General features: G+C 37.7%; 1 protein-coding gene across 1 annotated transcript in view; it reads left to right on the top strand.

Annotated features, from left to right (window-relative positions):
- Window positions 1–5,122: 5,122 nt before the first annotated feature.
- Window positions 5,123–15,546, top strand: part of PTPRQ (protein tyrosine phosphatase receptor type Q) — a 246,130-nt gene continuing 235,706 nt past the window's right edge. The window contains exons 1-4 of the mRNA XM_036300643.1: window positions 5,123–5,342; window positions 12,818–13,078; window positions 14,640–14,770; window positions 14,950–15,079. Of these exons, the coding sequence (XP_036156536.1) occupies window positions 5,210–5,342; window positions 12,818–13,078; window positions 14,640–14,770; window positions 14,950–15,079 (655 nt within the window). The 5' untranslated portion in view covers window positions 5,123–5,209. The remainder of the gene's footprint in view (window positions 5,343–12,817; window positions 13,079–14,639; window positions 14,771–14,949; window positions 15,080–15,546) is intronic.

Raw genomic sequence — 15,546 nt, 5'->3', positions numbered from 1 at the left:
AAACACCTATCCCTTTGTGTGTAATGTGTTATTTGTGCGTGTGTGTACTTAACATGCCTTCATGCAAAGTTCTTTGAAATTTCACATTAAAATGTAAACATATTAGAGCTGAAGTGGAAAACCTACATGTTCACAGCCATAGATGAATTGGCCTTCTCATACTTGTGGAAATACTTGGTAGTCTTTGAAAATAATAATAAGAAAATATATTATTTAATGTTTATGAAATTGCAAATGCCTAACATATATGTATTCAGTGTTGAAAATCCTAACCAAGAGAATTTTTCCAATTGGACACTAGATATCAGATGTTTTTCTTCTCTGAGCTCAGACAAAGCATCCTTCATTTGGTAAATTCTTAGCTGAGTTCCTTACACTTTAAGAAGATAGTTTCATTTTTAACTGACAGGCAGACTTGGAGGATTTCTCATAGATACATTAATTCTGAAGTCATATTAAAATCTCCTGTGGTACATACCTATTTATTTATTAGGAGGGGGGGGGAGAAAGGTGCATGTGAGTCTGCATATTTATTTGTTTTTTAAATATATATATTTTTATTGATTTTGGAGAGGGAGAGAGAGGTGGAAACATCAATGATGAGAGAGAATCATCGTTCATCTGCCTCCTGCATGCCCCACACTGGGGATTGAGACTGCAACTCGAGCATATGCCTGACCGGGAATCAAACAGTGACCTCCTGATCCATAGGTCAATGCTCAACCACTGAGCCACACCGGCTGGGCCTGCATGCTTAATTTTGGGTCATTTGATATGTATATTAACTGTAAGCCGACACAGCAGTACATGTCCAGAATTTAGTAACCCAGTGCTTTTTTACTCCCCTGAGGTTAAGGCCATATTCTTTTATTTTCATTTATTATTTACTCAACAAATTATTTTTTAGTATCTGGAACTGCAATAGATACTAGAGATGCAAACGTGAATTAGACCTGGTCTCTGCCTTCCACTAATGGAGCAAGACGAATACATTTTAAAAAAGTGGTAATGCTGAGTTTTAATTGCTATTATAGGGAATGCTTTGGATACTGTGGAAGTGAAGAGAGGGATCAGTTAGCCCAGACCTGGGGAGCAGGGATGGTTACAGAAGTCTCCCTGTGGAGGAGTGGTGCTCTGAGTTATAAAGGAACAGAAGTGCACCAGGTGGGAGTGAGGAGGCAGCAGAATGTCGCAAGAGGACCGAATAGATGTACATACACAGAGAGGGCCAAAGAAGAGGCATCTGTCTAGCCATACCTGGGAAAGCCAGAGAAGGCTTTAAAAAATTATTTTAAATTAATTTCAGAGAAAGGAAGGGAGAGGGAAAGAAAGATAGAAACATCAATGATGAGAGAGAATTTATGATCAGCTGCCTCCTGCACGCCCCCTATTGGTGATTGAGCCCGCAACCCAGGCATGTGCCCTGACTGGGAATCAAACACGTGACATCCTGGTTCATAGACCAATGCTTAAGCACTGAGCCACTGTGGCCTGGCCAGAGAAGGGTTTTTGAGGAGACCAACATTTGAACACTGAACATTGAAAGTAGATTGGCATGGCTGGAGTACAGAGGGTCATGAAGATAGAGTCTAGAAAATGTAAGTAAACTAGACACATAACATGAAGAGCCTTGATACATAAGAAGGAGTATGTTTTTATTCAGTAAAATTTAACTTCTTTGGGGCATGGAGCCTTTTGAGAATGGAAAAATGAATGGAGCCTCTCCCATGAAAATGCACAGAGAATTCTGTGCTTATAGGGCTGCCATAGACTTACCAAGTAGTTGTTCCCTCAGTCTCTGCTTGTGTGTGGCATTCAGTAGATTTCATCTCAGTCCTCCACTGGAGTAAATGTTTATTATAGCTACTAGAGGCCCGGTGCATGAAATTTGTGCACAAAGGAGGGGGGGGGGTGTCCCTCAGCCTGGCCTGCACCCTCTCCAATCCAGGACCCGTCAGGGGATGTCCGACTGCTGGTGTAGGCCTGATCCCAACTGGGGAAAGCAGGCAGTTGGACATCCCTCGCAATCTGGGACTGCTGGCTTCTAACTGCTCACCTACCTGCTGGCCTGATCCCCCTAACTGCTCTCCCCTGCCGGCCTGATCCCTCTAATTGCTCTTCCCTGCCGACTTGGTCCCCCTAACTGCTCTCTTCTGCTGGTCTGATCCCCCTAATTGCTCTCCCCTGCCGGCCTGATCGCTCCTAACCGCCTCTGCCTCAGCCTCACCACCATGACTTTGTCCGGAAGGACGTCCAGAAGGTCGTCCGGAATACGTCCGGTCTAATTAGTATATTACCTTATCTAATAAAAGAGAGAGAACCAGCAGGATTTTACCTTATCTAATTAATATATTAGATAATATATTACCTTATCTAATTAGTATATTACCTATACTAATAAAAGTATAGGTAAGGTTTGCAAGTACATAAGAATAAAGACCTGAAGTTGTTTCACCCTGGAGACCTGTGAATAGTTTTTGTAATTGGATTATGCTGGTATTTTCTGATAATTTTACATAAATGATCAGTTTCAACACCAAGTCAGTCCAACTATGATTTTGTGGAATTAAAGTATGGGATGAACAGACTGGGTCTGGCTGAGAATGATACTTTCCTGAAAAATTCAAAAGGGTCTTTAATTATGTTGATAAGGAAGTAAACTTCAGAACACATTAAAAATCAAATTATAGTTTCTTCAAATAAAATAATTAGGAAAATCATAATAAATTCTTTAAAGATTATTTAAAGTAAAACTACTGAACAATTTAAAATTCCACAATCATCTTTATCGTAATGAACTAATGATTTATTATTGTGCTTGGGAACTATTAAAAGTTCAGGTAAAGTTTATAACATAGGACAAAGAATTAAGACTAAAAGGAAGGCATTACAAATTCCAGAGTGTTATATAGTAGTAAAAACCACAAGGCTTGATATTCAAATAAATTGTGTAAGAAGATAAGTCTATTTTATTTGGTTATTGCAATAGAGTATCAAGGAAATTTTCTCTGATTATGTTCTAAATGAATTATAAACACAATAATTTTCTCTTTATTTCTAAATGTGTCATACCTTTTAGAAATTAGAAAGTAAATGTAATTTAAAGTTGCAGCTAACTTTATGATAAATACTAGTCCCAAAGTTCTAAAAACCATCTACATGTTAATATGCCTAAATTTATATCTTTTGCTCAGACCATTCTCCTGAACTCTAGACTTAAATATCTAACTGCCTACTCAATATATCTCATTTGGCAATCTAAGAGACAACTAAAATGGAATATGTCCAAAGCTGAACTGCAGATATTCCTACCCAAATCTGCTTTACCCATAGCCCTTTCCACATAGATTCATTCATCTAATTGTTTAGGTCAAAACCTTCAAGGCGTTGTTAACCCTTGCATTTCTTTCACAGCCTACACCCAACCTGTAAGGAAATCCTGCTGGTTCTCACTCTCTTTTTTAAAGTATATTTTTATTGATTTCACAGAGGAAGAAAGAAGTAGAGAGAGATAGAAATATCAATGATGAGAGAAAATCACTGATTGGCTGCCTCCTGCACTCCCCCCACTGGGGATTGAGCCCGAAACCCGGACACGTGTCCTTGACTGGAATCAAACCTGGGACCCTTCAGTCCTCAGGCTGACACTCCATCCACTGAGCCAAACTAGCCAGGGCTGGTTCTCTCTTTAAAGAAACCCAGAATCCCACCACTTGTCCCCACTTAGGGCTATGGTCAACCAGGCCACCACTCTCTCACATAGATAACTGGCCTTGCTCCCCTGTGTCTACCATTGGCTCTCTCCATAGTCTATTGATAAAAACAGCCAAGTGATTCTTAAAAATGTAGGAAAGGTTATGCCTCTGCATTTAACCCTGTAGTTGCTACCTGTTTTATTCAAAGTGAAAGCCTGTGAAGCCTTGCAGGGCCTGGCTCCCTGTGAACTGCTGGCCTCATCCTTTCACTCTACCCTTCATTCACTCTGGCGTTCTTCCTGTGTTGGAAGATGCCTGGTAAACTCCTATCATAGGGATTTTACATTAGCTGTTTTTTTTTTTTTTCTGCCTGGAATTCTCTTCTTCCAGAAATCTGTGTGTTTAACTCCTTTGCCTCCTTCAAGTGTTTTGCTAAAAAATCTCATCTTTTCAAAGACACCTGCCCTGAATTCCCTATGTAATATCTCAGTTTCTTTCCATAATCACCACACTCATGATCTCCCTAACTGGGGTTTACTTTTCTTTTTTATTTAGCACTTATCATATCTAAAGTATTATATAATGTATACATTATATATGTACATATATAATATAGGTATATGTGTATCCTAGATAATAAAAGGCTAAATGACCGTTACAGTGGAATGACTGGAACGACCAGTCGCTATGATGCGCACTGAGCAGGCAGGCATGCGAGTGGTTAGGGGTGATCAGGCAGGAAGGCGAGTGGTTAGGGGCGATCAGGCAGGCTGGCAAGTGGTTAGGGGTGATCAGGAAGGCAGGCAGGCAGGTGAGCAGTTAGGAGCCAGTGGTCCCGGATTGTGAGATGAGAGGGATGCCCAACTGCTAGTTTAGGCCCAATCCCTGGCAGTCAGACATCCCCCGAGGGGTCCCGGATTTCATGCACCAAACCTCTAATATATATATATATATAGTTATTGACCATTTTCACTCATTAGAATATGAACTCTATAAGGCAGTGACCTTGATTATTTTTTATTGATGTGCTCTACGTGCTAGGAGAATGCCTGGTACTTAGTAGGTGTCTATGTATATTGGATAAAAGGCTGAATAATTTCAATAAAACTCTTAAAAATCTGAAGAACTTGGAAAGTACTGTCTACTTTCCCTTGGTGTGTAATGTTTGAGCTTAATCATAATTAGTAAATCTTACATAGTAATAGCGAAATACATTTTTCTCCAAAAGTCAGTTATTTTTCAAGATATGGTGACATAGGATTTGTTTAAATTACTTTAAATACTAATTAATATTGAACTGAGATATTTTTACTCAATAGAATGAGTGCTGCTAACAGTAAACTAAGATATGTGTATCTATTTCTCTGTTTCTCTAAGGTATAAATCCACCACGGAAAGTTTATGCTAACCCTGAGGACGTGGGGGAGGACAGTATAATTCTTCAGTGGGAATCCCCACAAGATGGCCATCAGGTCTACATACAAATTGAATCCATACCAGATAAAAGAGAAGTCATGACTTTTTTTGTAAAGGATGCTAATAGATTCAAGATTGATAATTTAATCCCTGGAATGACTTATGACATTGGAATGGCAACAGTGATGAATGGGAATTTGAGTGAGCTGGTAACTATTCAACAAACTCTAAGTGAGAACCAAATACTTCTCATTTATTCTTTTTTGTTTTTAATTGCACATAAAGGCAGGTAGCTTTATTTAAGGTATGCTAGTTTACTTAAAGTAAAGCCTGATACATACACACAAAGCCTGATCTATAGAAGACCTTGATTATTGCTTTGTTTTATTCTTTAAACTTTTTAAATATTTATTTTTTATTTATTCAATATCTAAAATTTTATATGTCTCCTTTTCCCCCGCTTGACCCCTCCCCGCCACTCCAGCCATTCCCACCCCCGGCAAGCCCCCACCACCCCAGGGTCTGTGTCCATTGGTTATGCTAGTATGCATGCATACAAGTCCTTTGGTTGCTCTCTAACCCACCCACCCCCTGCCCCCTTCCCCTGCCATTTGTCTCTGGATCTATTCTTGTTCATCAAATTATGATGATCATTATATCCTTAACAGATATTTTCTGATCTTGGGGTCCTATAAAATATTCTCTATAGACCCCGCTGGTAGCAGGTTTTAAGTAGATTTTTAGTGTGCTTTGTCTAATGGTAGCCTCAGGAACTAGAGTCATTTTTTAAATATATTTTATTGATTTTTTACAGAGAGGAAGGGATAGATATAGAGAGCTAGAAACATAGATGAGAGAGAAACATTGATCAGCTGCCTCCTGCACACTCCCCACTGGGTAAGTGCCCACAACCAAGGTACATGCCCTTGACTGGAATTGAACCTGGGACCCTTGAGTCTGCAGGCCGACGCTCTGTCCACTGAGCCAAACCAGTCACGGCTGGAGTCATTTTTATTCCTTTTATTCTGACAATTCTCCCTGCTTGTATAAGGCAGCATTGTTTACGATTGTTTATGATTAGGAACCTGGTCCTAATGCCATACTATCTAGGCTTGAATCTGGGTTCAACTCTTTGAATAACCCTGGGCAAGTATAGAATTTGAGGCATTTACTCAACCTGTAAATGCCTTAATTTTGATACTTATAAAACAAGAGAAAATAATGGGATTTCCTGAGAATAGCTGATGTAGTAAATGTAAGGGCTTAGAACAGTGCCTGACACATAGCTATGTAAGTGTTTGCAATTATTATCAACAGATATACAGTAGCACACTGGAAGGAAATATTGACAGTATATAAAAGGTTTAGGATTAAGCCAACAATAATTTTTATGTCCTTTCTTAAATAAGTTTACTAAATTAGTAATCATTGAAAAAATCTATTAAGGAAAGACAGTTAAAAAGTAAAAAAATATATGATTAAATAATATTTATACATATTTATATTATGATAAACATTAGGAGAGGAAAATGCAAAGTGATATAATAGAGAGTAATTGAAGAGGGATGGAGGGTTCTATTGTAAACAGGCTGTAATAGAAGGAGTTACATTTGAATGGAGATGTAAAGGAGGAGCCAGAGTGGAGTTGGAGGAAGGGCACTTTAGGTACACAGCTAGCACAAAGGATGTGAAACAGGAAGAGCTTTGGTACATCTAAAAACAAGGCCACAATGCGTGGTGTCTAATGGATAGGGAGAAAGGTGTTGAGAAATGACATTGGAGAGGTACTCAAAGGTCAGATCACCTAGCATATGCTTTGAGTTACTTCTGAGGTGAGGGGAAGCCATTGAGAGTTTTATGCAGGAGAGTGACAGTGTGACCTACGTTACAAACATTTACCTGTGGCTGTGTGCAAAGAATGATATGTAAAAGGGCAAGGAAACTGTGTAAGAGGCTGTAGAGTGTAGACAAAAGATTATTGTGGACAAGTTGGGGAAGGACAGGTAGATTTCATATTATGGAAGTAGGTGGTCCAGGCTTTGATGCTGGAGTGCTTGTGGTGAATAAAGGAAGAGAGATACTTAGGGTTTTGACATGAGTAATTTGGGTGGATAGTGGTGACTCTGAGGTAGGGAAGATCATGGGACCTCACAGGCGTTTTGGCTATCAGTAAGGGCAGCCTGGTGGAAAAGTGAATTGGTTCAAAAAATTATGTACCAGCAGTGTCTACACTCAACCAACATTGAATCTCCCTGTTTTATCCTCCAAAGACTAAAATTAAACTCATGTATGACTCTTTCTTTAATTTCTGAGAAAGTCTACCTAAAGTTAATTATCATAAGAAAGTTATGATAACGAATACTAAGGAAGAGATATTGTTGAAAGCAATTATTTCATGCCTAGGATTTATTGGCAGAATGGAAGTACTAAAATTAAACTGCATAGATGGGACATGAACTCTAGTCTTAGATCTACCATTATTAGAAGTATGAGGATAGAGTGTTTCCATTTTGTCTCGGTGCTTAAGTTTTCATTCTAAAAAAAAAATTAGGCCATTGAATACATTTTAAAATTGGCTTCCAGCTCTAAAGTCATATTCTTTTTTGTTTCTATGGAAATTAGCATAGTTTAATCAGTCTTCCATCTAAAATATAAAATTTTTGCCACATTTTCTAGATAATGATCTATTTTGTAAAGTTTTCAGCTCTGTAGCTTCAGGCATAAGCACAGTTCTTGATTTTGTTTAATTTGAGCATTATTTATAAAACTGCTATCCGACATGGAAGCTGAAACATGGATTAACATCTATAAATTTTAGGAAGAATAATAGAATGTTGGTGTTTGAAGGTAGGGCAGAGATCTTCTTGCCAATCTGATATACAGTTCCCAGTGTAGTGCCTGATCATTTTGTAATTCATGACTATAATTTTCCTGTATTGTGGGGTCACATGTGTTCTCCAGGGCATCACAGAGCAAATCTACTCCCAGATTCACATGAAAGATCATCAAATGTTTGGGAACAGCTGTTATGTACTCCTGGTTCCTATGGTATCTTTTTTTAAAAAATATATTTTTATTGATTTTAGAGAGGAAGGAAGAAGGAGAGATAGAAACATCAATGATCAGAATCATTGATCAGCTGCCTCCTGCACACTCTTAACTGGGGATTGAGCCCGCAACCCAGGCATGTGCCCTTGACTGGAATCAAACCCGGGACTCTTCAGTGCACAGGCCGACGCTCTATCCACTGAGCCAAACAGGCCTGGGGTCCTATGGTTTCTTTCCTTCTGGTGAATTATCTCTAGTTCTTTCGAGTGTTCTATTTCTTATAATCCTATTGGCCTATCTATTCAGTTCTTAAGCTTCATAATCATCAGATTATTTATCATTCATCATTTATACTTGTCTCAAGAAGATAAAATAAATATTAACCTATTCCAAGGTACATAGGTAGAATTAATGCTTTCCATGCATTTATTCAACTAGTATTAGTTGATAACTATTATTTACTATGTCCTGTTTTACTCTCTTCTATACACTTTGAGGCAATCAAGCATAGAGGGGTATTTTCTCTCTCTCTCTCTGTTTCTCTCTCTCTCTGTTTCTCTCTCTCTCTCTTTCTCTCTCTCTCTCTTATTCTGAAAATAACGAGCAAAGCTTGATTTCCATTTATTATTATGGACCTTGAAACATAAATATGCCCTTTAGGAAAAGGCAGTCTCACCAGCACAGACTTGGAACTGGATTGCCTGGGTCAGAAATCCAGCTCCACAATTACCAGTTGACATCCTTGGGGAAGTCATTCAAACTTTTTGATCCTCAGTTTCCTTCTCTCTAAAATGAGAAAGATAAGAATCGTATCTAATTTATGGAGTTCATATAATTTAAGGGCTCAGACATGAAGCACGCACTATGGGGGTATTTGCTGTGGTGGGTTGTATTTTTCCGTAGGAGTGGAGTGTGGCACTGAGGGGCTGTGGCCATCCTTAGTGGGAAGAAAAGCTGTTCCTGCTTTCCATGCAGTCCCTCCTGGTTGGAGGAATGCACTATACACAGTTTTCTTGACGCAACGAGAGCTATAGGAGAGCTGGTGTTTGTGTTTTCTTTTTACCTCTTGGTATAGAAAAATAAATTTTAAGATAGTTGGGTGTCCCTGAGACCCAATTCTACCTTGTCTGTAGTAATAGCCTTTGATTTGGCCTAGTTAATTTTCTCTCATATTAAAATAAACCTCACACAGCCCCCAGTGCTACCCCTTCTTCTGAAAGAGCTTTTGAAGTAAAATGGGTAAGGATAGAGGTCACAGTAAGGGTGGTGGAGACCCATCACAAATGCCCAGATTATGTCAATACCTTTCTATTTTTTTTTTTAAGTGAAATCTTATCCAGCTTGAGCTTGCAGAGGTTCAGGATAGAATTTTGAAGAGAAGGAAGAACTTTGCCCTGTTCTACACATTTCCAGCCTTGGTGAGCCCTCAGGTGTAATGTGTCACTCAGTAAGGCCATTGGCTCCATTTCTCCGGGCAACTGAAACTGATGGAAAATCTCACATTTTCCAACTGGAGAGAATGTCACTGACTCTATATAGCAGGGGTGGGCAACCTTTTTGTGAGTGCGTGCCAAAACCAGCAAAATCTCTGACTCAAAATTCATCTGCGTGCCAACCCTAATTTTTTGAGAACATGCCCAGTTGAGATCTCTTAAGGTGTACGTATGTGAAGAGCCTTAAAGAAATAATAAAATTCATTCGAGTGACAAAAACACAGTATATGATGATGAAAAATACATTTATTTTTTAATGTATACATGTTATGTAAAATTATTTATTTATCTAAGATGCACCTACACTGAATTTATCTGAAAAATAAAAAAGTCGATATTAAGAAAAAAATTGTAAATGGAAGATTATAAGAGAGGGTTTCACGTGCCAGCGAAAGTTACTGGCGTGCCATGTTTGGCACGCGTGCCAGGGATTGCCCACCCCTGCTATATACCTTTATTTTATTTTATTTTATTTTATTTTATTTTATTTTATTTTATTTTATTTGTTGTTTGTTTAAATTGATTTCAGGGAGAGAATGTGAGAGGAAGACAGGAATAGAAACATTAATGATGAGAGATACTCATTGATTGGTTGCCTCCTGTAGACCCCCTACTGGGAAGTGAGCCCATAACACAGGCACATGCCCTGATCAGGAATCCTGGTTCATGGGTCAATGCACAACCACTGAGCCACACTGGCCAGGCTCAATATATCTTTAGAACTTAAACTAGTCAATGACTATTTAAAGCCGTGTCTCTCCTTAGAAAATGTCTTTGGCACCCAGGAAAATGGAAATGAATTGTTTCCATGACTACACTGGTCACCCATTTCTAATCCCAGATTATTAATTCCTGCTCAAGAAGCTTTCACAGATCATGGCCCACGGATTCAGATGGACTGGGTACTTGTGGGATGTCATCCTAGCCATATTTACTGCAGGAGCTTTGCAACAGAAGAGAACCGGAAGGAATGTAAAGAGGAAATCTACAAAAAAAAATTAGTTATGGACCAAAAGGGAAAAGTTAAGATAATATAGCTGGAAAAGAAAAACCATGTATAAAAGCGCCTTGAAACCCAGTAGTATACCATATGGAAATTTTTTTATGTTTAGTGTATTGAATATTTTCTCATAACCCCAAGAATAGAAGAGGCAAGAAATTTATATGTTCCAGCTGAATAAGTTGATGGCTATTGCACAGATTTCCATGCTCTGGAATGCTAATTATAGGTATGTGCCTAAATACTTTACACATTACTGGTTCTATGTGAAGTAGCAGAATCTCATTATTGAATATTTAACAGTGACTTAGAATAATTTCCATTGCCTGAATCCAGATGTCACCAGTAGAACTGAAAAGGCCATCTAATTATTCTGTGGAGGACAAAAGGACTTTTTTTCAGAATAGATATTTCAGAAGATATCTACTTGGGACAAATCTAGGGATATACCGGATGTTATCCCAATAATCCACAGATAGAATTGAGATTAAAATTGACTTGAGGAAAAATGTGAATAGAATTTGTATGAAATTTCAAATCTGCTCTAAATAGCACAGTGGGAGGCTGAGGTGAAAGAAAGCTATTTAATAGAGGTCAGGGAGAGTGTAAAATGTCCTCCAGGCAGGTGCCAGAACTGTGTTCCTAAAAATGAAATGAAATGTCTGCTCAAATCCCCGTGCCTGCAGGATACTGACGGACATCTGTGGCCTGGTATGCGAAGCCTCTCACAGACAGTGTCCGGCCACAGAAGTGGCCCTCCCATGCCTTGTCCCCTCTCCTCTCACACACCACATGCTTTCACCAGCTTAAATGTGTGTCTGCACAGCTCTAAGCACTTTATCTATAAATACAGCCTCTCACTTAATCATCACAATGACCCTGCAAAGTAGATACCAGTCTCCTTCCCGTTTTAGGGATGAGGAAACCAAACCACAGAAGGACTAAGTAACTTGCCAAGATGCTCTGCTAATAAAGAGCATAAAGAACTGGACACTCCCAACACATGATGATGCCTTTTGGGTTTCCACACCGGGCTCATGTATTCCCTTTGCCTGGGATTTCCTTCTTTCTACTTCTTCCCCCTCACACACACTCTTTCTGGTAAACTTGTACTGTCCTTTAAGGCTCAGATAAAACCTCACTGATGCTGGAAAGCCTTCCCCAATTATCTCTGCTACAATTGATATTTCTTCCTCTCCTCTCAACAGCTTTTTGTTCATGTCATCAGCTCAGCTCTTGACACAGGATAGGGACTTGGGCCCGGGAGAGAGAGAATCTAGGTGGTCAGGAAGCCAAGCTAAGACCAGATGGCCAGAAGGAATGCCAGATAAACTGGAGTCAAGAAAGTTACCACTGCTCCATTCCCTACTCAAAAACAGAGGTAGCTGACTTCATCTCCTTTCTAACTGGGGTGGTGATGATGAGTAGTCCATCACCTTGCCCTCACAGCATGGTGAGAACATAGTTAGGAGGCAACCCAGCTGCAAAGGGAAGTCACCTGATGCTGAAATGGAAAACTCCACAAGCCTGCTTCTGTCTAAAAAGCCAATTTTTTTTTTTTTCACACAAGCCTGCCTTCTTTCCAGCTTATAAAAGCAGCCAAGCAGAGCCAGCCCCCAGCCAGTTCCCAGGACTTTCCTCTGTGCTGCCTTCCTTGTGCTCAAGCATAAGCTTAATAAAATCTGTCTGGAAATTTCCCTGAGGTTTCCTCTCTATTTCTACCCAACGTCAGTAACACTTTGACCACTTGGGTTTCTAGTTAGTGGTATGTGCATCTACTTCTGAGATTGGGAACTCTGAATGCAGAAACCTGGCCTTATTTATTTTATTTGAGTACTCGTTGTAGTATATAGGTTCTCAGAAGTATTACTTAATAAATAAATAAGAAAGATAACCACTTGCAAAATCTCTAATTATGTTTTTGATACTATTGCTGCAAATCAAAAGGTAAAAGTTAATTATGTACTTCCAGTATACTTGTACATAGAGTCTATCAAAAGATCCACCTTGTTTCTCTGTCTAATGCTGACATAGGAAACATAAGTCTAATGCATAGACATTTAATATTTTTACATATTCTAGGACATGCCAGACAAAATACAGAGAAATATACTTGAAAATTTGAAGAAACCTACTAATTATAAATCTCTCTTTTTACCTTTCAGAGCCCAAACCAGTACAAATTATTATTCCTTATGAAAGTTATAGTACCTCTGTAATCTTATTTGTTCAAACACCTGATATTGGAGTGTTTGATGGCATACAGATTGTAACTGAAGGAGGGCCAAATGTAACCAGGCCTTTAAAACATGACAATAAAATAACCGTTGACAACTTAACCCCAGGCACAGAATATAATTTCTTTGTTTCCATCATCAGTGGGACTAAATTAAGTGATGTATATTATGTGCCTGCAGTAAAAACATGTAAGTATTTTAGGACTTGCGTAAGCTTTATCTTGATTTTGGTTTGTGTACCATTTCAAATTAGTAGGCCATGCCCACGGTAATGCAATAGTTTTTAAAGATCTTGTAAAATAATTGCAAACACCTTATTACTGATCCCAATCTTTTATTGCCTAGAGTTAACCTTGCATAAAATTGAGGCCATAAAATTTTGAATCTACCCATTATCAAAAATGTGCTTGTAATCAGAACTTTCCATGGCTGAATCCAAAAGTGAGGAATGTGAGTAATTTTAGGCAGATTGTGAGGACTAAGTTACATTTTTTGAAAGTGTCTCTCAGAGTGTAACATCAAGTGTGTTTGCTCTCCCTTGTGCTGCCATTCGTCTGGAATGAACTAATGCATATTTTCCCTACCTCTGAATATTTACAATGAAAACATGTTACATTTGTTCATACCAATACTTACATTATGAGGTTCATATTGATTTAGACTCATCTTTTTTTAAGTCACTCAAAAATTCTACAAATCTTGATTTTGACATTTGGGATATATGTAATTTATCTAAGATATTTATCTAGTATGTGCAGAAATAAATGGTACAGAGTAATAAATGGCATACAAATATCATATGGACTTTAAAAAACATTACAATTTTGACTATACCATGTCCAGGTGCTTTATGATTTGCTCTTTCTGTTTATAAATTTTTTCGCATATATCATTATACTACCAAGTTTCTTCTTTCTCCCAAATTATAATCCTTCCACGACTGTTTAAACTTAAATTTTCCATGAAATACTCCCAAACTGATGTCACAAGTCACATTTTTTCAATAGTATTTTAACATATTTATAATAATCTCAGTACATATTTTATTTTTGCTTGTAATTTTTATATACTTTTCATATATGTATTCTCTGCCTCTCTTCCTTATATTATAAATCTCATGGGTAGCATTCTCTTAGACAATTCTTGTCTTTGAAAATAATTAGTGCTTGATTATCTAAAAATGTCAATATTGTGATACAAGCAGTAAAATATATCAATATATACGATAGTCTAAAACTGTCAGTTTTTTCAGTTATTTTGCAATAATTTTTGCCTTTATGCTAAATAGGATCCTTTAAATTAGAAAAATAACCATTAAAAACTCTGGAGATAAAAATTTGTTTCTAGGTTCAGCCAATATTTCATACAAAGAGGATTATTTTACTTTGTCTAGACTTCATATTTTTCTCTCTGTTGTCTTTTCAGCTTATGCTAATAGTTTCAGAAAGCTTTAATCTCTTCTTTCTCTTTTGAATGTAGTTTTGCTGCAACATCAAAATTAGCTGCCTGTAATGGTATTTCAATGACTCTGAGTATTGTGACTGATTATCATATTTTATAAACTGTCATTGTATGTGTAAACAACTATTTTTAGTTAGTATATAGAGATAGTTGATTAATAAACTTTACTCTTCTTTTTTCACATTGTGCTTCCCTATCCCCCCCACCCCTCTTAAAGGGATAAATTAAAAGAAAAACCCAGTTAGAAAACATCCAAGAAGAATTTAAGTGTGTTTTGTGTATTTGGTAGGTTTGGAGTCACCATCAATTATCCATGAGGGCAAAGTTACAGACTCTTCCATAGAAATTCTCTGGAATCGAGCTGATGGGAATTTTCAGCATTATGAAATCACATGCATAAACTGTGCTGACATTTTCATGGTACGTTATAAAAGGCTCTTGGAGGAATTAAACTTGAACCTTTCATGCTGAATTCAATATTACTGCATTCTTATATTAGATAGTAGTGAAATTAAATAACCCCCAAGCTTTTTTGCTTGTTTAGATTGTAGAGCCCTTCTTACATGAAAACTTGCAAATGTATTGTTTTGGGTTGCTAGGTTCAGAAGGTAGTGCAAGAAGCAGCAACATTCTCTAACCTGGAGCCTGCTACCATGTACACTTTTTCAATTCGCACAGAGAAAGAAGGTTTTAAAGACAGCACTCCTAACATAAAAGAAATACAGACAGGTACAGCCGTGTAAACACTTTCGGTCTTATTCAATGTTCAAATATTTATTTGTGGGTTTTTTGTTTGTTTGCTTGCTTTTAAGGAACATTTAGTAAATAGTACATTTTTCCTAGATTTTCTTTATGGCCTGGCAGTGTTTTCTCTTGTCTCTTTTTCTATTTCTTCTTATATGGATTAGCACAACCTTTTTTTGTGTGTATGTATTGTTAGATAATAGGTTGGCTAATTGTCTGGGTCTGGTCAAATTTTCCATTTCGGATTTAATTTCTCCATTGTTCAGTTAGGTAGACAATGAAGTACCATTTTCCATGTTAGCAGCTTACTCCCAGTGGCAGATGGTAACTTATTCCATGGTTGTCATATGAAATAAAGGATGATTGGGAAGGATATATGTAAAATGTATATTTTCACAACTAGGTGAAGTAAAATTGTCAACTAGTCTGCTGAAATAACTATTTTAGTTATT

The sequence above is a fragment of the Myotis myotis genome, unplaced genomic scaffold, assembly GCF_014108235.1.
Source record: "Myotis myotis isolate mMyoMyo1 unplaced genomic scaffold, mMyoMyo1.p scaffold_m19_p_3, whole genome shotgun sequence".
NCBI classification, from domain to species: Eukaryota; Metazoa; Chordata; class Mammalia; order Chiroptera; family Vespertilionidae; genus Myotis; species Myotis myotis.
The sequence above is the reverse complement of the archived record's forward strand: the minus strand, read 5'-3'. Positions and strand labels throughout refer to the sequence as shown.